At 35.4% G+C, this 22,824-nt stretch overlaps 1 protein-coding gene across 1 annotated transcript in view; it reads right to left on the bottom strand.

Annotated features, from left to right (window-relative positions):
* Positions 1-16,456: 16,456 nt before the first annotated feature.
* HS3ST1 (heparan sulfate-glucosamine 3-sulfotransferase 1) overlaps positions 16,457-22,824 on the bottom strand; it is a 43,679-nt gene continuing 37,311 nt past the window's right edge. The window contains exon 3 of the mRNA XM_007496721.3: positions 16,457-17,812. Coding sequence (XP_007496783.1) covers positions 16,743-17,723 — 981 coding nt within the window. The 5' untranslated portion in view covers positions 17,724-17,812 and the 3' untranslated portion in view covers positions 16,457-16,742. The remainder of the gene's footprint in view (positions 17,813-22,824) is intronic.

Below are 22,824 nucleotides of genomic sequence, written 5' to 3' on the forward strand. Positions count from 1 at the left end.
GATCATGGAGGATGTGGAAAGAAGTACAATGTTAGAATTCAGGAAAGGCAACAAGGGACCAGGTTATGGAGGGATTTCAGTGTTAAAAAAGAAGAGTTCATATTTGATCCTGAAGTTAAGAGGAAGCCATCTGGAGTTTACTGAGCAGAGAAATGTCATGTTCAGACTTATGTTTTAACAAGTTCACAGTGGCAGCTGATTGGAGGATGAATAAGATTACAAAACTGACAGAAATAAAGCATGGATACTAATTAGAAATGTATGGTAAGAATACAGGCAAGAGGTGATAAAGGAAAGTATAAAGATTGCAGTCATGGGAATGAAGAGAAGGGGGATTTTAAGAGGTAAAAATCATAAGATTTGTTAATATATTGAATAGGTCAAATAAGTAAAATTTAGGATTCAAGGATGGCCTAAAGGTTTAGGGCCTGGGTGACCAGGAAGATGATGGTGTCCTCAACAGTAAGAGAGAAGTGTGGAAAAAGGAGAATATTGAGTATACACTCAGATATATTGAATGCAAGATGGTGGTAGGATATCTAGTTTGAGGTATGTTTGAGACACTTGGTAATTCATTTCTAAGGGGAAAAGAAAGGGTAGATATATAGATCTAGGGATTATCCGCATAGATAGAAATCCATAAGTTTGACAGGATAACCAAGTAAGCTAATATAAAGCAAAGAGGAGAGATCTCGATAGAGTTGTGGTGAACACACAGTTAATGAATACAATATAGATTAAAAATCAGGAAGGAGACAGAAAAGAAATAGGCAGGAAGATGGAAGAACCAGGAAAGAACAGTTTCATGAAAAACTAGGGGAGAAAAAATATCCAGCAGAAGGATATCAAAAGTTGAAGAAGGTCAGAAGGATCTGGAATGTGAAAAAAGTCATCATATTTGGTTGTTGGTAACTTAGAGAATTGGATTTCAGTTGAATGATGAGGAAACTAGATTACAGAATGTTTAGAAGAGAGTAAAAGGAAAGACAGTGATGGTAGGTAAGATGCAGCAAGTATCAAGGCACATAATTCATAGCTTTGAGCTGAAAGGGACTGTAGAATTTACCTAGCCTAACCCTCTTATCTATAGGTAAAGAAATGGGAACTCACAAGATTATCATCCCCATTTTTCAAATGAAGAAAATTGGAAAGAAAAGAAATTTAATGATTTATCCATTGTCAAGCAGGAAGGTGGCCGAATCCAAGGCCTTTCATCTTCTAAGTATATTATTACATAGGGCTATAGAATGGCAGTGGGATATATTAGTGAAACAAGATGGTGAAATAGAATGTAAAGACCTAACTGTGAGTTCAAGCTTGACCCATTTACAAGTTATGCCATCTCAAAAGAACCACTTTACCTTTTTGAATTTTACTTTTCTCATATAAAAATAATAGTAATAATTCCTACCTCACAAGATTCTTGTGAGTTCAAATTGGATAATATATATGAATATGGTTTTTCAAATGTAAAGTACAACTCAAGTTTGTTATTTTTTATTATAAGGTCAGTCTAGCATATATTAGAACTTCTATTTATCTACCCCATAATGTTTTAAGTGTCTGTCTATCTATCTATCTATCTCCTGCTATCTGTCATCTTCTTCTGTTTAATATATATCTATTTATCTATCCATCATTTTATCTGTATATACCCTTCTACCTATTAATACATTTTATAAAGGTTCTGCTCTGTACAAGACACTTTGCTAGGTCCTATGAGGGTTACAAAGATATGAGATGATACTAGTTTTTGATATATCAATGAAAGTCCCAATTTGCATAAAACAATGCAGGCTGATTAAATTTAGGGAAACTTTGGCTTTGACTGCATCTAGAAACAAACAAAACAAAAACTTAAAAAGAAACTTAGAAAACCAAAGAATTGGGACTGTTTCTGACTAAATATAGGTATACCTTTCATATCATGGGATTTAGGGGTACAGCCCCATGATCCGTAAAAACTATATAATTTTACCCTCTCTTCATACAAGAAGTCTTATTTTTTTTTTCTTTCATTGGTTGTTTAGAGAATCTTATTGTCATATTTGGGTTAAGTATTTGGTCATTGGCTATATAAAGGTTAATGTTAAAGTTTCTAGCCCTGTTCTTATCCTAAACTTTAAATTCATATTTTAACTTTTAAAAATAAATTGTTTATATTTATGGTATTAAAAGATGAAGCATGTTTGTACACTATAATACTGTACATATATTTTATACATTTCTGAGTTTCTGTGCTTTTTCTGTTTCTTCTCCTGGGCTTTGTGTGTCATCTGTAGCTTCCACAAAACTCCCCCTAAATCGCCATTTAATTTCTTATGTGAACCCATAATATACTGAAATTGTGATGAGGATAATGTGGTAAGCGTACGTGTATGTGAAATAAATCAAGTTGTTACCTAGCAAAGTTTTCCTGACTCTTTTTCTGAGTTGACTATTTCTTTCAGTGATGTCACTGTTGGGGGAGAACAACCCAGTCTCCCATATTATAGACCTTGGGTTTATCTGTGACCCTTCCCTTTTATTTTCTGTATATATATGCCATTAGTTGCAAATATTGTAAATTTGGTCTAAGCAACGTTCCTCCCATTGTATTTTCACTGTTCCCAGTCTGTTACAAGCCTTCAGAAATGTTTAAGGACTTTTCCAAGACCATCCAAGTAGTAAATGGTAGAGCAAAGACTTAAGAAAATCATCTGCTTGGCTATGATAATGACCTCTTTACAGACCTTTCTTCCTTCACTTTCACAAGTCCTCTCCACCCCAACTCCCTAAGTATCCTTCACATTACTTCCAGAATAACTGTTTTTATGTGTGGACCTCTTCCTATCAGTTCTTCTACTAAAGAAAATATCAAAGAAAATATCAGTAGTTCCTGGTTGCGTGCTTAATAAGGTTCAAACTTCTTTGCTTGCAACTTGAGGCACTTCACAGGAGTCACTGTAAAGCCTTATATTGTTGTAGTGTGCTCCTTTTACTCTATATTCCAGCCAAAGTCGACAACTCTGTATTCCAAATCTAACTCACACTGCCCTGACCCCATGCAAATAAGAATCCCTCTAACTGTGAGAGCTTTCCTTCAATGGTCTGCTAAATTCCTATCCATCATTTAAGCACCAAGTTGAATATCATCTCCAGGAAACCTTCTCTCATCTCTCAGTCCAATATTGACCTTTTCTTACTATAGACCTCAAACAGCTTTTTGCTTGCATTTCTCTGATGTCCCTACTACTTGTAGCCTATGGGGAGTCCACTTGCACGTCAGATTCCAGCAAAACTATCCCAGATTTGAGGCATGATGGAGTATCAGCATACTTAAAACTATGTCATGAACTCACAGTAAGGTGCTTACTTTGTCCAATGGTCCAAAGACACATTCATATAAAACAAAGCACAGAGACATTAAAAGTTCCCTTCTTCCCCTGCACATATGATGAATACTCATCCCCAGACAGTGGAAGACTGAACATACAGGGACACAGATGTAGGAAATGAGTAGCCAAAACACATGTTTCAAAGAGCAAACACCAGGAATGAATGTGAACATGACACATATATATGTAAGAAGCACACATGTGGAAGTTTTATGTCTAGAATACAACTATGATGGGTATACATATGATAACTGAATTTGGCTAGTCCATATATAATAACAGGGGAGACCATGTGTCTACTTTAAGTCATATAATATCCTCTGGTGAAATACTATATTCTGTTGTACTCCACTGGATGTATTGCCTCTGGAGAGTGCATCATCTCTGATGAGAACATCATCTCTATAGGAGATGTGTAGACAGAATGTATTTTCCCTGAACTGAGTTTGGGGTCTCTGCTCTTCTCTATTCATTTTTGCTGTGTATCTCTGCTGATCTTATGATCACTAACATGCTTTCTTGCTGTATTTTCTGGGTTTCAGCAATCTAGTCATGTCAGTGCCAGCTGCTCTACTGTGTATGCTGACTAGAAGCCTCTCCCAAGTTGGGAGAACATAAAAGAACCCCTCTAATGTATAAATGATTACTATGAACTATACCAGCTGTCTCTCTACATAGTTATTTTTGTGACATTCCCCTATTAGATGATAAAACCTTTGAGAGCAGAGTCTATGTCTCATCTAGGTTTTGTAGCTCCCCTAGTATCTAAGACATTGCTCTAACATAAGTGCACCCTAAAATGTTTCCTAAATTATCAGTGGACAATATGGATAGGAATGTCCCTTCATAATATTAGATCCTATCATTCTATGAAACATCAGCTTCTGGAAATTAGAAGAGTGCTTCTGTTCAGATAAAGTTATCTAGAATGACATAGTATAGTATTCTTTTCTTTTCCATTCCTATCCTCTGGTTTTGTAATAGCAGTATCACAGATCTCTCATTACTTATTCATTCTAGGATGTATTCATTGGTGTTCAATATCAACACCTCAATTTAATACACCATTAGTTTTATCACTTTATAAAATCTCTCCCAAGTGACCAGTGTAAAAGCTAGGGAAGGTTATTACTCTATTGCAAAGGATGATGAAGTCCACTCCCATGAATTAAACAAGTGTACAGGCAAGTCTATATCACCATGTCTGAGCAGAACAAGAACATACATATTTGTTCCCTCTAATTCAATCAAGGTCTCTTAATTAAGGCAATGAGAAATAGGAATGTGCTTGACATGGAAGAAGACCGTGATTTAGATCCTGCATGTTACATATATTTGCTATTTGATTCTGGGCAGGTCACAACTTTTCTGAACTTCAATTCTCTCATCTACAAAGTGGGAATTTTAGCGTCTACATTATAGGGTTATTATAAGTGGCAGAAAAAAAATATATAAAGCACTTGCCAAAATTAAATTGTAACATAAATGTTCATTATTATTTTAATTGAATAAAAACTTTGAGATAAAAGCATATTTTCTATGTGATTACTGAAAATATCTTCAATATCATGTTAGTAGCAGAGATGATGTCAGGAATGATGATGATGGTGGTGATGATGATGATGTTAACAGTGAGGAGAAGGATAAATTTAAGACCAATGGAATTAGGAGCATTTGAAGAAAGCACATTGCTTAAACTATAATATGTAGTTTAATGGAAAGTTCATTAAGTTAATTATTAAATGCATATCAGATAATCACTGAAGATGGACAATAAACTCTAGTCAGAATTCAACATGTACAGGAAATTGAATGGGATTGCATTCAATAAATTACATGGAACTTTCAGGGGTCCCAAGCTGCTCCATTTTTTTAAAAAGTGCATTTATTAAAAAAAATAATTCTCCTAGTGATACTATATGATTGAGAATCAGGGAAACCACCATGATCTAAAAAAGCTCTCTATTATAGGTGATCCAAAGGCAATGGAAACATATGTAGTGATAGGTTTAAGTAATTTGCTGCATACAGCTGTGGATGGATTGTGCAATAAGGCATTGCTAAGGATGGTGAATTTAGAAAAGAATTTAGACAAGTCTTATAGTGAAAGTGAGAGATAAAAGGTGGGTGGCCTGAGTGTTGCACAATAAGCCTCAAGTGCATTAGGCAGATTCTTTTGGAGACTATCAAATGATATAAAAAACATCCAACAGGTGCTAGTTGGCCACATATACAGTAATGAAATCAGTAAATATGAAATATTAATGTAAGCATCAACCAGTGATATTATAATGAGTCCTCTAAATTTCCTGTCCACTGTAAAAACTAATATGGACTTTTAACTGGTTTAAATTTATTTTGTTTAAACTGAAAAAGTGTTTCTTCTGTCTACTAGTATTCTGAATCTTCATAAAAATATTTCTGTTCATGTTTATATATTCTGATCATAATGATTTCTTTTGTTTTAATCTTCATAAAATATTTATATTTATTTCATGCGATGCTTGCTTTAGATAGCCAATTTCTAGCGCCTGCAAAAATTACTATTTTTTTCTGTTTAAGCAAATTCTTCTGAAATAATCATGTTCTCAGTTGAAAATATATGTCAAAAGGCTATGTTTGACCTCAGGCTGCTGTTATATTCACTTTTCATGTCTATGCTATGTTTCTTTCCAGATTAAAGGAGTCTTTTTACACATTAGAAATAAAACTGTTATTTCCAAATCATGCCATTTGGTTCAGTTAGCTTTGACAAATTATTTGGGGCTCATTGTTTCAGCTTTATTTTTTTCACTGTACATTGTATTGTTGGCCCAGGATCAAATGTCAGTTACTTTAGGTCCACAAGCCCATGGTTTAACGGAAGTTAAATTGAGTTTTAATGATTTCGTGCCTTGGTTATATAATTAAAGATGAAAAGATCACTTGTGGTCCATGAGAGAATACTTCAAGTTGTCCTTGTGATTACCCAAAATGACTATTTCCCTAGGCTAAAAATGAGGGTATCAGGAAAGATTTGTAGATGGCATTTGACTTGGGATTTGAAAAGAAATTATGAATTTCAAGGGACAGAGGTAATGACAAAATGCCAATAATTTAAAAACAAAAGCTCTCAACAAACATCCATTAAAAAAAAACAACCTTTCAAAAGATAAAATGAATGAATGTGTAAATAAATGAATCAACTAATCATTTTAAAGCATTTATTAAATGCTTACTAGCTCTGAGCACTATGCTAAAGACTGGATATTCAAATAGAAAAATTAAGTGTCTGCCCTCAAAATGCTTAGAGTTTAAGGGGAGAGATAACACATATAGGAAGTAGTGACATGGTAATGGATTTATATTCTGCTATTTCATTAAGACAGTGAATGGAATTATAGGGCAATCCATTAACACACTCTTTGTATAGTCACATTCTTGGGGATTTAATTACAGATCTCAGAGCAAGAGGAGAAAAGGAGAAGAGAAAGAGGGAACCCATGGAGTGCAATCAATAGGACAAAAATTTATGATAAAGATTGGAAAATCTCAGTCAAGTGTCTTGGCTCCTCCTAATGTCAGAACACCCCTAGCTTCTGGTAATGCAATTTGTAATGTGGAGCAGGTGGCATATGACCAAGAATGGGAAAAGTATGTCTAAATATTCATCTGTCTGAAAATAAGCAATTAATTTGAGTGGAAAAAATCCTCATTATAAGCTAATCATGTGATATAACTGCCAGAAATTCTACATTGAGCGAAGCTTATTGTCTGAGATGACAGAAGGCTTATGCATGGCCATAGGACATTTGGAGCTTTGGGTTCACTTCTAGGCATCACATTTGAAGGATACTGTCAAGGTTGGAGAAGCAAACAGAATGGAGAAACCTCCTAAGAACATGCTGCATGAGGATCAGTTGAAGGGATTGGAGGCATTTAGCCTGAAGAAGAGAAGGTTCCAGGAGCATTTCAGAGCTTTCTTTAAATATCTGAAGAGTTATCATAGGGAGGAGAGATGAGGCATAATATCATTAGCATTTATATAGCATTTTTGGGTTTGCGAAATATTTTACATCCATTTTCAACCTCACAGCTGTGGGAAGTAGATGCTATTATTTTCCTTATTTTATAGAAAATGAAACTGAGGTAGAAAGCAAGGAAATGATTTGCTCAGTGTCACATGGAGAGTACATATCTGAGGTAGTATTTGAATTCATGTCTTCCTAAGTGGAGAGCCAATGTTCTATCTGCTTACCTAGCTGACATGTTCTTCTTAATTCTTGAGGGTTTAAGTTCTAAAGTCAGAAGGTAAAGAGAATCATATTCAAAGTTAGTATAAGAAACCCTAAGTCAAAAGTAGAATGAAGTCTCTTATGAGATCATGAGCCAAAGTTAGATGAGGTTAGCATACTAGTAGGTTCTTAAAAAAATACTTGTTGACCTGCTGTGGGGACTCTTGTGCAAAGGGTTCCTGTGTGGATAGGTATTAGATTAATAGATCAAGGAAATCCCTTCTGACTCTCCAGTTTTACAATTATATTACCAGATGATCTTGAAATACTCTTCTAGTTCCAACATCTTAGCGTTCATGATGCCTAAGAGCACAAAAAACAAACTTCCCTAGTTTCACAGTGGAGCCAAAAAATCTTCCCTGGCCTGGAGGATCCTCACAAATTTAGCTGTTTTTAAATCTAAAAATGTCATCAAGTTGATTTTTGGAGAGTAAATGGCCTCTTCATTCTGGTATTTTCTGTATCTATAACTTTATCCATTACTATTTTTTCCCAACTTAGAAACACCTTCATGTTTATTAATGACTATGTATAGAATATCTCAAGTGTGACATTTTAAAAAATGAAGTTGTTTGAATTAGGAGATTGCCAAAGAACAGAAAATTTCACAGAGTTTAAAAATCCTTTCTCTGCCAGTCCATCCTCCCCCACTACTTTATACCCCACTCTTCATATTCTGGTAACACCAAGATCTCCAGAGATTTAAAAGCTGCATAAGTTTTTGTTTTTTTGTTTTTGTTTTGTTTTGTTTTTTTCCTGGGGAGTAGAGCCTACCCTCAAACATTTCAACTAGAAAGTTTTTTTAAAGGCATGAATATGCAAACATCTTCAATAAGAATGGTACATTATCTCTAGTTTAGCTACGGTTAGATATACAGCATAAAAAATGCATTATTTCCAAGGAAACATCAGAGTCTTCTGTACTTTTTTTTCCTGTTTATACAAATACCTAAGCCTGTGGCAACCATTTTACCTTGGGAGCTTAATTTAGGTCCATGTGTTTGAGCTAAAAGTGAGAGGCTGCCTGATCTGTGACAAGTAGTATGATGTAATAGAATAATCCTTGCATTTGAAATTGCACAAAGGAGTTTAGTTGAAACATGTGCTCAGTCACCTTCCCATGTGACTATGAGAAAGGGGCTTTCTGAAAACTTTTTGGTCCTCACTACTTATGCCATAAAAAAAGTCATAGTCTGGTTTATGTTTGACAAAATCAAAGGCCAAAGTATGGACACTAAGGAAAGATTTCCCATTCACTATTCCATGGGAGAATATAATCATGATAATGCTGGCAGATTATGTAGCCTTTTATGTAGACAATACAAAAGTGTTTTCATATCTTAGGCTATTTGTTCCTCCCAAAATTTCAACAGTGACAATATTACAAGTGCCATTATCTTGATTTTGTAGATTAAGAACTGACATTCAGATTGCTAGAGTGACTTTTCTACATTCAAATAGCAGTCTCAGCTGAGACTCCAATCCAGTCCTTCTACCTCCTAGTCTAGTATTCTCTTTCCTATTTCATGAGAATGTCAGAAAGAAAGGGGAAATATATAAATATTTCACCCCCAGAAATCAGACTGGTAAAATTCAAAGCTTCCATTTCCTAAAACTTAAAGTATTTATGCAATATAGGTCAATTTCCCCTTTCCTGAGAAATTGGCTTCTAGCCAGAGAATCACTGTGGAAAGATGCCAAAGTGGCTGTTGTGAATGGGCAAAGCCCTGAGGGAAGGAAGAAAGAACCTATGGCTTCAGCATTTGATGAGGAGTTGCATAGAGATTCTTCTGAGCAAAATATTATGAAACCACTCGGGGACCATAAGCAACTTGAAGTGTGCAGTCAGAGGACAATGATGAAATGCTGACGTCAGTAAATGTTATATCCAAAGCCACAGGAGCTTTAGTTTTCCTTTGTGAACTGGAATAAGTTTGGTAGTTGTGGAAGGGCATTGGCTCCCTTCATCATTATTTCACAAATGGTTGCAATCATTAATAAAATTCATATCCTGGGAGAATGCATCCAAGTAATTGATGCAAGATCAATTAAAAAGTTATAGTTCTTATTGGAAGGTAAGAATTTATATATTTATTTATTTATTTTTTAAACCCTTACCTTCCATCTTGGAGTCAATACTGTGTATTGGTTCCAAGGCAGAAGAGTGGTAAGGGCTAGGCAATGGGGGTCAAGTGACTTGCCCAGGGTCACACAGCTGGGAAGTGTCTGAGGCCAGATTTGAACCCAGGACCTCCCTTCTCTAGGCCTGACTCTCAATTCACTTAGCCACCCAGCTGCCCCCAGATGGTAAGAATTTAAAGGAGCTAGGCATGGCAATGGATAGAAATCAGAAAGATCATCTTCAATTCAAATCTGGCCTCAGACACATACCAGCTATGTGAGCCTGGGAAAGTCACTTAATGCCATTTACCTTAGTTTCCTCATCTATAAAATGACCTAGAGAAGGAAACAGTAAACTACCTCAGCATCTTTATAATTTATACCTCAGCATAGAATACACAGGTTAGCATCAAATTGAATTTAATAATAATAAAGTTGGAACAATTGGATAAAAGGCACTTATGTACCACTTAAGTGCCTAACACTTCCTATATATTGAGGATACAAAAAAAAGTGAGATAGTCCCTGACCTCAGAACTTCCTTTTTAATAGGGGAAAACAGCCTATATAAGGAAGTGGTAGTTAGAAAGAAGAGTTTTAGTGTGGGGATCATAAAGTTTGCTCATAATTGTTCCATAGGACAATCAATTGGCATACCATTTCCAGAAGGACAATATTACAGATGCAATTACTATGTCCAGAGCAAGAAGTGGAAAGAAAAAGGGACATTATTTTTGGGAGAGAGAGGGAACAAATGGCAAGTGTCCAAACCTAGAGGGTTTGGGAAGCAGAGTTTGTCTGGAGCTGATTAAAAATGTAGGATTGGTTGACTTTGCACTCACTGTCCAATTCAGGAACCTACCTAGAGTTGGAATTCCAAAGGTCTATGACCACAATTCTTGGGAAAGATGAACTCTTCCAAAGAACTGGGAGTATCTTGTCTGGAGGTGCACTGCTCCTGGTGGCAAGAAGCAATACATCAGATGACAAGACCCATGGGCACAACTAGGTGTGGCATTTGGATAAAACATTTAGGATTTCAAATTGCTTTACATCAATTTCTTTTCTCCTTGCAGTAATTTTATGAGTTAGAATTATTTCCCCCATTTTACTAATGAAGAAAATAATGCTCACCACATTATATTGACCTGCCCAGGGTCACATAAAAAGGTAAATCTGAGGCAGGATTTAAACCTAGCATTTCTTCACTCCAAGACTACCATCATGTGCATTAAAATGTTACTTCTCAGCTAGCAACTTAAACTCAAAATTTCATGAAATAATACAATTAAAACAAGGTTTTAACATTGGAAGGTCTCTCAGAGAGCTAATTTAGTGCAGAGGTTCTTAAACTGTGGTATATAGGTTGATTTCAGGGAGTAAAAGATATTAGATAGGAAAACAAACATCTTTATTTTCATTGATGTCTAAATAAAATTATTTCCTTCGATTGTTAAAAAATGTTCTGAGAAAGAAATCTATATATTTCAGTAGATTGACAAAGAGATTCATTGATATTTTTTTTAATGAAGAACTTCCGATCTAGTCGACCTTTTTTTTTTTTCAGTAGATTAAGAGAAAGATTCTTAGAAAGGTTAAAGTGTAAGGTCATGGAAAAGCTGGGATTCAAACTCAGGTCTTATGGTGGTAAATGCATCCTTCTTTCTACTACCCTGAATTGTTTTTCCCATTGTGGAGAGCATTCTGTCAATGTTTGAACATTTTAGGAAGTTAGATTTTCTGCAATTTATTAAAATATTTAGTTATATTCATCTGATTTTCCTAAGCATGTTCTTTTAGAATTTGGCCTCCCAAACCTCCATAATATTTTTTGGAAAGCACCAAGGAGGAAAAAAAGCAGAGAATGCTATAGTCAAGGGAGAAGTGAAATCAAGAAAAATAAGTTTCCCCTCCATATAATCGAACAAATGAATACGGGAACAACCTCCTTTTTGTCCCTTTTGGGAATTCCTGGTCTGGTAATCCTTTCCAGAGATTTGTGATTCCAAAGATAGATCCTGAGTTGTCTATGACACAAAGAGGTTAAGGGACTTGCCCCAGGTTACACAGTATAAGAACCAAGACATTTGCCTAACTCTAAGCAACTATTCCCACCTATCTGACTAAAATGAGTGGATAATTGGCCATTTTCATCCAAGGGAGATCAAGCTTAATCCTATTCCCCCCAACCATAACCCTCACGCATAAAAAAATGTTAACACTTTTCCTTAGGAAGAATAACTAGATCTTACAATAAATGGAATAGAACTACCTTGTGAGATACTGAGCTGCCCCAAACCAGAATTCTCCCTTTTTTTGCTGTCTTGTGTCTTTCAAAAATATTTTAGAAGTTTGGGAGGCAAAATTCTAAAATAAATAGTCTATGAAAAAACAGATGAACAATGAACTGTTATTTTTATTGTGATATTAAATAACTGCTACATGAGGATATTAGACAGGGAATTATTGCTTCCTAGTAGGCTAACCTTTGAGTTCATTTACAACTCTCAGGTTCTCGAATTCCTAATGGTGGATTAATTAAAATAATAATTATTTTTAATAAAATACCCTTTTCTTTAAATATCTACCTATTTCAAGTAATATTTTGGCATTATAGCTTTCTGGGTGAGTGTCTCCATTGTCTACCTTCCAATATAGAGAAACTGTCTTGATCAGTACATACAAGATTATATTTTTAGGGCATTGGTGATGTTCAACTGAATTGAGATACATTTTCTGAAAATAGCTAAAGGTAATGTGACATTTCTATGACTGACCATTTCTCATCATATTTCCAGGCTCAGTACAGAACTTACCTTTGCAGACATACTAACAGTCTATCAGTATGGCTCTTCAAATTATGTAGTAATACACAATTTTTTAAATGTTCCCTTGAGGCAGATATGCAGAAACCAGTTATGTATATCCTCTGTCAACTGGTTGTTCGAAATGAAACAAAATAGAACTATATGAAATTTTACATAATGTGAAAAATGGAAATAATTTCTCAAACATGGGATGGAGAGCTGCAAGGTGGAACCAAATTTTTTTTTTCACTTTTCCAGTTACTATGGGGATGGCTTTGGTCAATTCATTTAATCTCTGGGTCTCAGTCTATTTATTTAAAATAATGTTATGTAATATATATGAGATATATGTATATGTATGCATATAAGATTTAAAATTCAAATTAAATAAAAATAATGACATCTAGAGTCTCTTCCAGTTCTAAATCTGTGTTTCGAATTACAGAAAGGAAAAACAGAAAACTTTACTTTGCCTTTTTCTATATAATATTTTATAAGGGTCTTCTTATATTTAGGGTCAAACCTAATTCTGGGTTTTTTTCATCTATTTAAATCAATACTAATGTCATAAAATCATAGACTTTGTTGGATGAAAGGGACCTGAGAAATCAGATCATTAATTTTACAGATGACAAAAGTAAAGCTGAGCTTGGTGATTTGACTTGCCCAAAGTTCTACATCTAGTAGGGTAATTGGGCTAGGACAAGAATTCAATTTTCCTGACTCTTGGTTTAGTTCTCACAGACAGGGCAATAAAAGTACATATCTATATCAGGCAGGGGTATCCAAGCATACCAGGAAATTTGTTTCAAATATAGCTTTTTTCTCACACTAGTTAGATGGCCTATAATGAAATGCAGTGTGAGCAAACACACAAGAAATGTGGCTGAATCTCAACAATCAAAGTGTTAATGGAGATGATTTAATGATTTCTTAAAGCACTGCTAGGAAAAAAAAAAAAGATATGGGGGTAGGAGAGAGGCAGAGGAGTCATGGAGGGACCAAATAATCAAATTCATAGGAGGTGAATCAGAAGACCTTAAAAGAATTACCTTTTTCCACATATTTGATGGCAAATTTGTAATGGCATTCTGAACATAAGAAGAACATTTGAAAGCTGGGGAGAAGAGGAAGGAAAACTGAATAGTTTTCATTTTATAATTTTTCTTTCAAAAATTTCCATTTAATTTCCAATCTGCAATATATTTCTTTTATTTTTGACAACAAAAATAGCTTTTATTCACTGTCAAATCCTACTTCTTTTGCCCAGCTTTTGAGAATCTAAATAATCTTGTAAGAGAAATCAATTGCAATCCAACATCTATAATGGGATCTAGTCATATTGGTTTCCTTAAAGTCTACCTCCCCCCACCATCAACAAACACAATATACAGACTGACTTCCTTTCCTCTACTTAGTTTATTCTTTTTAGCTGAATGCTCTACACTTTCCCCTTACATTCATTCTTACCTTCCAATTTTTTCCCCACTTCCTTCAGGAAAACTTCCTCTTCTACCTTGATCCACTTTGATCACTAATTTCTCTGAATTCCTTCTGTGTTTATGGTTAGTATCTCAATTTAGCACCTCTCTCACATCTTAGGGGATAATTAAATTAAAATCAATAAAAATTATTAAATATCCACCATGCAATTTATTGACAACTAATCTTCAAGAATGTAGAGGTCATTTCATTCAACTTATTCATTTTATGGCTAGTGTCTGCTCCTTTATTGTCTCAAATAAGGTGGATAGTTCTTAGGGAGGGAGGAAATAAGCCTTCTCTAACTTCTCTGATTCTCCATCTTCAGAAACTAAATGTTAGTAACTAGAAGAAACCTTAGAACATAAAATATGAGAGCTGGAAGAAACTTCATATCGAGAATTAAGGGAATTAGACCTCTAATAGGCCTTTAAGATTATCTAGTCCAAGCCTTTTAATTTACAAACCTGAAAGAATCTCAGGGAAACTGAGTGTTTTATCAGTGTCACAATGGTAAAATGGTAGTAGAGTTGAGGATCTGGGCTGAGAACTGAGCTTTGTCACACCTAACCCATTACTTTTTCCTCTGAAAAGCTATATGAGGACAAATTCTTTCCACCACCCCAGGGCCAGGGCAAGCCATCAGAAGGGTGTTTCCTTATGAAAGAGAATTTTTCACTCCACCCCTGCACAGCTCTTAGAGCACACTGAAGTCAGACCAACCTCCAAATTGATCTGTTAAAGCACATGATGGTGATTCACCCATCTCAGTTCTTTGGAAGATTCTGATTAACTTTGCTAGGATTCCAACTTGATATGAACTCAGGGTACAGGTCAAGGATCTCTCTACTACCAGAAGTCTCTAATTTCAGATACAAGAAGAGGCCATGATACCTTGCTTATATCCTGAAAGTCAGAGGCATAGTCTAGATTTCAGGCCTTGGAAACACATTTGGTTTATTAGGTGTCAGAAAGTTAAGCTCGCCAAATTGTTGCACATCATGGAATTTTTTAAATGGGAAGGGATCTGAGAGATGCCCAATACCAATCCTCTTTTGTATAGATGAAGAAACTGAGGGCCAAAGTGGGAAGAGGATTGCCTGAGGTTAGAGATATTCTAATAGTAGAATCTAGACCATCCCACTCTTCTCCAGTCTCTCAAAGTAATACTCCTCACATGACACTGAAATATAGATGATGGAAGGTTATTCTACTATGAGCAAACCAAATTCACAATTTGCTTTTCTATATAGTTTCTTTTTTCCATCTTAGGAAAAGAGGAATGGCTTGAGATGAGCATAATCTAGCTGTCAAAAGATAGAGTCTTATAGGATACTAAGAATTCTATATTCAGAGAGTTACTTCAAATTCACCTCTTATTAAAGATAGGTAAACTGAGGCTCAGAGAAGTGGTCATAAGGTAGAATCACACTTTTTTTTTGCCCTTTGCAGCAAATATCTAAGTGAAGTGATGGCTCATTAACTTAATAGTATCTAATTTCTATGGCACATCATCAGAGATTAATTGTCAGAATTGAGATTCAAACCCATGTCCTTTGACTCCACAGCCAATGTTCTCTCCAGTGTACCAAAGCTTTGACTGAAGCTTCCTTTAAATGGGGCTGACTGAGCATCCAACATGAGTCAAAAATTATGCTGAAACCTGGAGCCCTTATTGTCTCCCACTGTTGAGTTCTCCAGTTTTTGAAGTGTAGAAGTAGATGGGATAATAGAAATGGAAAGAAGATACCTAGAGAAGGGGCTCTTAACCCAGGGTCTATGAACTTAAAATTATATATATATATATATATATATATATATACATATACGTATATATGTATATACATATATATACACATATATGTGCATATGTATGAGCCTATATTTCAATATAATTGGCTTCCTTTGACATCCCATATATTTTATTTTTTATATTTAAAAATATTATCATAAGAAAGAGTTCATGGACTTCAGTAGCCTGCCAAAGGGGTCCATTAAACACAAAAGGTTCAGAAGCCCAGACCTAGAGCATCTGGCTTTTATGAGATGCTCCATAATCCATACAACATTTACTCAGGGTAGAGACCCACACCCAGATATTTGCCAAATTTCACTTCAGTCTGGGAAAAAGTGCTACTTCTGCGAATAATAAGGCATGTCAGGCAAGATCCATTATTTTATGAGGCAAGTCAAAGAAATCTGATGACCACAGTGAGGCATTAAAAATTAAAAGAACTCAGAAAAAAAAAGCAGATTGAGAAAACATAATGCACAAGCAATTTTCCATTGGAAAGTAATAAAGGGGTCTGGACGCTGCAGTCTCAAACTGCTGGTTACCTCAGGTGTTTGGGCAAATGGATTTTATACTGAGAAGGACAACACAGTCTCTAGCAAATCTTATGCAGTGAAATATTTTAGTTCCTTCATATAGAGACATCATACACCATGTTAACAACCATGAAAAACAATACAAAATGCTTTCAATTTAACAAGTAGAAAAATATAACTAGTATATATGGCAATTGTGAATCTAATACTGTACATAAGTAATTTATGGATTTTACAAATAAATTATAGCTTCAATGCCCTTTGTTATTATTATTATTACTATTATTATTTTTGTCTTTCCTAGACATACACCAGAACTTAGAGTAAAAAGGTTCAGAGTTTGGCTTGCCAGTCTAGTGCCAGTCAAATGTTCTGCCAACAAGCTCAAAGAATTTCTTATTTGGCTCATGAAAATATTCGTGCAGTTTATTAAGTAATTTGGGATCCACTTGAGGGTGTGCTCTTCCTTTTGACTCATGTAAACATCGGTCCCTGCCACTGTCCCTTAGGCAGTAAAAACCTTTTGTTTTATTAAAATAGAAGTTTGACGCATTGATTTGTGGAGACAGCTTCAAGAACCTCTCTACCTTTTCTATTTCTGGGAAAGGGTCTCTAATGAGCTGATCCCCATCCACAATGTGAATATGATTTAGTGGAAAATAACGGAGCCAGTTTTGCATGTGAAAATAATAAAGGCTCCGGTTTATTGCCTTGTATTCCACATTGAGTTCACCATCTTTGATGAGAAACTCTTCAATGGATGGATAGGGTTTGTGTTTTTGCACATGGTTATAAAATACTTGAGTATAGTCAGATAGAACGCGTTCACTGGGATCTCTCAGGATGAGGAGCAGTCTGATGGACTGGTTCATATTATAAACTCTCTCAGGCACTTTGGATGATGTGAAGTATGCAGGGGTTTTTTCCACAGTGAGCTGATGTGGGAAAGAGAAGGGCATTTGGCTGAGGTACCACTCAAGACCATTTCCATAATGATCTTCCCAGTCAAAGTAATGGACTTCACTTTCAGCAGCAGCTATCCCTGGGTGCAGGCTAAGCATCTCTAGTAGGGCTCGCGTTCCACCTTTCCTCACACCAATGATGATGGTTTGTGGGAGACGCTGGCTAGATCCATTCAGAGGAGGGCTATCTTGGAAGTCACTCTTGAGAGATCCTTTCCTGAAGAGCTCTTTCTGCCCAGCTTCAGAAGGGACTTCCACTTTAGGGCTGCTGACAGGATGAGAAGGCACTATCTGCGGTTGAAGAATGAGCAGCACTGCTCCCAGAACAAGTGCTGTCATGGTGGACACTGGTCTAGCTTCACTTGACTGCATGAGGGGTCATGAAGCAACCGCTGTACAGAAATGCCTTCACACAGCTCCTCCTTGTTCACGTCACATATATGTGGTAAGCAGTAATATTACTGGAAAAGAAAATAAGAGACAGAGATTAGCCTATGAAATATGGCCAAAGCCTTATCTTAACTAAAACTTCAGGATAAGTCATTTCCCCTTCTCCTGGCTTCAGGTTTATTTTTTCCCCTGTAAAATGCAGCAATTGGACTTAAATATCTATCTTGAAAGGTATTCCAGCTCTGACATTCAATATTCTTTGGGTCCTTCCAGCTTCAGCATTCCTGAACACTCTATGGGTTATATATTTAATAAACCAAGTGTTTTAATGTTCTTGAGAGGACCCAGAGTGAACACCAATATCTGTTGAGTCTTATTTATAGATCACCAGACACATGCTTTGGTAACTAATAGAAGCTGTGTATAGTATCAGTAATTGTACTGTTTAGGGTTGGTACTCATAACATAGATCTTTTTTGACAACAACATCTGTACAAGGGAATCCTAACACCATCAGTAATATTCAATGCAATTAAGTATGAATGTCACACACTATTTATTATTCATTCCTTATGTGTTTATTGTTTGTCAATGGTCTTCATTAATAAACATTTTTATTAGTGGCTCCCTCAAATAGTTGTTTAAATTTAACATTATTATTTAAGAGTAGGAGTGAAAAGGAGGGGAACTCCTATTTTTGAGTCTCCTACTATAAGTTCAATGATCACATTCAGTGGTATATGAAATACCAAAAAGCAATGTGACCCCCTTCTCTTCTTTTTGTGAAGGCCAGGATGAAAGTTTTATGCAATATTCCTACTCTGGCTAAATTAATATGAAATAAAGATCTGAGATTTTTATCCAGCTAATACTCTGAACCCCCTCCTCAGGGTACAAAATATCCATGTGATGGATAAGCCTCCTACCCTTGTAGATCCCTTGATACATTAATATTCTCTATGAGTTGCCATGATCAATATAATTAATCACCTGGTAGCCCAAGGTGATGCATCTTTCTGAAATTACCTGGGGTATCCCCCAGGTAAAACACACACAGTTCATCCCTCATTGGATCCCCATTTGAAACATTTCCAATATAGTATACTGATAGAAGTTGTGCTCCACTGCTATAGCTTTGAGAAAATGGGATCATCTCCATAATATGAAGGAATAATAAAATATTTTTAGGGAAGAAACATAAATATTGAATGACACCATTCTTTTTATACAGCGGGACAAATGTATTGTTGATAAGGCTAGGGAGAAATTTTAACTATGAGCAGGATGGATTCCTTATAATTAAAAAGCATTATATTTCTGGTAGCAAAGAACTCAAAAAAAGCATAAACCTATCAATTGGGAAATAGTTAATTGTGATATAGTAATATAATAGCATAATGTAATATCTTCTTAACTAATGACACATATGAAAACTTCATAGAGGCAATAAAAACTTTACTTTTTAGATTGTATTGATATATTTGGTTGTATATCACCATCTTTTCCAAAAATATATTTCCTTCCTCCCAATTGGGCAGCCAGTGGATAGAGTAGAGTATCCGGCCTGGAGGCAGGAAGATTCATCTTCCTGATTTTGAGTCTAGACTCAGACACATTAATTATGTGATTCTGGAAAGTCACTTAACCCTGTTTGCCTCAGTTTCTTCATCTGTAAAAGAGCTAGAGAAGAAAATGGAAAAACCATTCCAATATCTTTGCCAAGAAAACCCCAAGTGGGGTCATGAAGTGTCAAATACAACAGAAAAGTAACTGAAGTTAGGTAGTGTTAGTAGAGCATATGAATGTGGAATACTGACTATATTGTCAAATGGAGTCAATATGATGGGTTCCTGAATTGGCAGCCAGGCACACATTAGATAGAACATTGGGCATCCAAGTCCAGTCTCCAATATTGACACACTATGTGACCCTGGGCAAATCATGTAATTTTCCCCCCTCAGTTTCCTCAACCACAAAATCAGCAGTATAATAACCTACCTCTCAGGCTTGCTGTGAGGACCAGATAAGAATATCTGCAAATTTGCATATTGCCTGAAACATAGTAGGCATGTAATAAAAAAGAATAATTTTTTCCCTTCTTTGTTTTTCAATATTTGTTCCAGTAGATACATCCTTGGGTAGGGCAGCAAGGAGTAGTATATTTGTAAATCTAGGTGATATAGAAACAAAATATATGTTTGTGTTGTATTAAAAAATATTTTGACCTTGCATTAAGAAGATCTTGGGTTCAATTTCTGGTCTCTTACCAAGAAGTCATTTTATCTGAGACTGACTCCAAAGTAGAAATGTCACTCATTAATATTTTCATCCCCTTCTTCAAAGGGGTAGCCATTAGAGTTGGCTTGAAGAGCTAGATTCAGACCCTACCTCAGACACAAAAGGTATGTGTGACCCTGAGCAAGACATTGGGAGAAGAGGTTTCATCATCCAGAGTCCTTTTAATCAATGAAGTTATAGGTCTATTTCCCATTCTAGTTTCTTTTCCTATATCTATCTCACTCAGAGTCCCTGTGTGATTCCAATGGAATAATATATGTGAAATCATTTTGTAAAGTACTACCCAGATATGAGTTATTATCATCATTAATCAAGATAGATTGAAGTTTTCTTCATTAGGATGAAAATTCTTCAAACTGCACAAATGGAAAATGGAACCTAGGAGACCCTGCCATCTCATCAAACCGACAGGACTAATATTCTATCATACAAATTGGGTTTGCTGATTTTTGAATGTATATTAAGCAGTAATGTAATTAAAGCAATGTTGGCCTTTGAGAATCATAGACCTTTAGAGCTGGAAGAGACCTTGGAGATGATCTAGAATAATTCTCTAATTAGAAAATTGAAAACAAAAATAATATGGTGGTGATGTCAGGACAGTTGATAAAAGTTTGGAATAAATAACATGACCATATTTGGTGAAATGAATAAGGTCTTATCGTCTGACAAATAATACATAATCTGCAAATTCATGCTGCTTTTTTTTTTTTGAGCTGGTGGTCATTCTAGAAAACTGTGTCTATGTTGTTGCTATAGGTCTAAGGTCATGCCTTCTGGATGCAAATATTTTAAGTGAATTGGCCACTGAGTTCAAACAGGAAAACAATTGATCCATTTAGTCCAAGTCCATTCCTTTATGAAGCTCAGGTCAGCTGGATTGGCCAAATGAATCTGTTATTTTTGCATTGTACTAGCATGGCCTTCGAAATACCTATCAGTACAACCATCTTCATGTTTTTATTGAGACCTACTTCTGAAGATGCCATTAGCTAAGGGAGAAGATAATTGAATGTTGTCTGCATGACTAAACTCTCGCTGTCCACTAAAAAGAATTAATTAAAAATATCTCTTAACAAAATACATACTTTGTCCTTTGCAGTATCATCCACTAATTCCCTGAGAACTATTATCAACTACTTACATCACTCCTTCAACAAATATTTGCTGAGCATCTATTATGTGCAAAATACTATGGTAGGCATTAAGGGTGAATAAAGATTAATGAGAGATGATGCTTATGGATCACAAGACAGGCTAATAAGGGAAATAATTCCATCAGACATAGGACTACTGACAATGATACAAAGGTATCATTTACTAATTACAACTTTCTCCACTACGGTTTTGCTATATCAAGGGTTAGCATAAGATATTAAATGAGAATTTTGGGGGAGTTTTGTAGAAGTCACAGATGACACATGAAGTTCAGCAGATTTCAAAGAAAAGTTTTGGAAATCAGAAATGCATAAAATCTGTGTATAGTATTATATAATAGCAACATGTTTTATTTTTGATACCATAAATATACACAATTTCTTTCATTTAAAAAATTCTTTAAATTAAATTTAAATTTAAATTAATAGAAAAACTTTAGACCTTCTCTGGTACAAAGGGAGGGCCAAATTTTTTTATGTGAATTTTCCAGTCTGTTGGGGTACTTGTACCTCTTACCCCTTCAATGTGGAAAGGATATCTCTAGTCTGAAATTCTGACTCTTTTCTTTGATTTTCCCAATTGATAATTTCCTCTTCCCCAGAAAAGATTTTGTATATTTTCTTCATTATCACATCCATGTTTATGTTGCATTTTTCCAATGGAATGCTATCAGCTTGAGTGTGGGGACTATGCTTTTTTTTCTTTTGATCCTCAATTCCTAGCAGAGTGCATCACATATAACCAGTGCTTAACAAATATTCATTGAATGAATAAATCACAGGTTTTAGAGCTGGAAACATCTTTTTGTTTAGAAATTAATATGAAGTAATGAAAAGCCCTGGACCTCTATTTAGGAGGCATGAGTTTATATTCTAGTTGTGCTATATTTGAAAATTGCTTAACTTTATGTAGTTTTGATAGACAACTCACATGGTTGTTATTAAATCTATTAAAGCTCACATCAAGATGATCTATAAATATCGGTTGTAATTGTGATGACAATAATAATTCTTGTCACAAAATTTTCTTGGGCACTTAAAACTCCTTTGTTTCCATTCTGTACCTCATTTGGCTAAATCATGTTCTAATTAAAATTTGGCACGTATTATGAGTCTATGAAAAGCAAAGTCTCAGGTTGGGCACTGAAGGATTAGAACCTGGTAAACTGGATAAAGAAATGAAAATCAAGCCAACTAGAGTTTTGTCCTCAGGCCCAGTATGGGGATGGTGAAGAGGGTATGGCTTTTCCATTTTAAGGAAGAAACCAGACCGCAAAAATCAGAATTCATTCCTCATAGTCCTCAGTAGGACGATGTCTTCAGGGATAGGAAATAGGTCTACAGATCACTCCCCTGTCTCCTCATGAGTGTACTCCAGTTAGAATTGTCTCTTTTGGAACTTGTCTGCCTTCCTCCCTCATTTCCATAAGGGCATAAGAAGATGATTTGTCATCCCTCTCTCTCTCATCTCCACTCCAACTGAGCTGTGATCAAGGTGGGAGGAGATTTAGCTTGCTGTAGAAGCATTTCTTCTCAGTTACAGACTTGATGATGATGAAAAGACTTGTGTTTCACACACATATTCCCTGCTCTATTTCCTCCTCTGTAAAAGGGTAGATAGTATTAGT

The sequence above is a fragment of the Monodelphis domestica genome, chromosome 6, assembly GCF_027887165.1.
Source record: "Monodelphis domestica isolate mMonDom1 chromosome 6, mMonDom1.pri, whole genome shotgun sequence".
NCBI classification, from domain to species: domain Eukaryota; kingdom Metazoa; phylum Chordata; class Mammalia; order Didelphimorphia; family Didelphidae; genus Monodelphis; species Monodelphis domestica.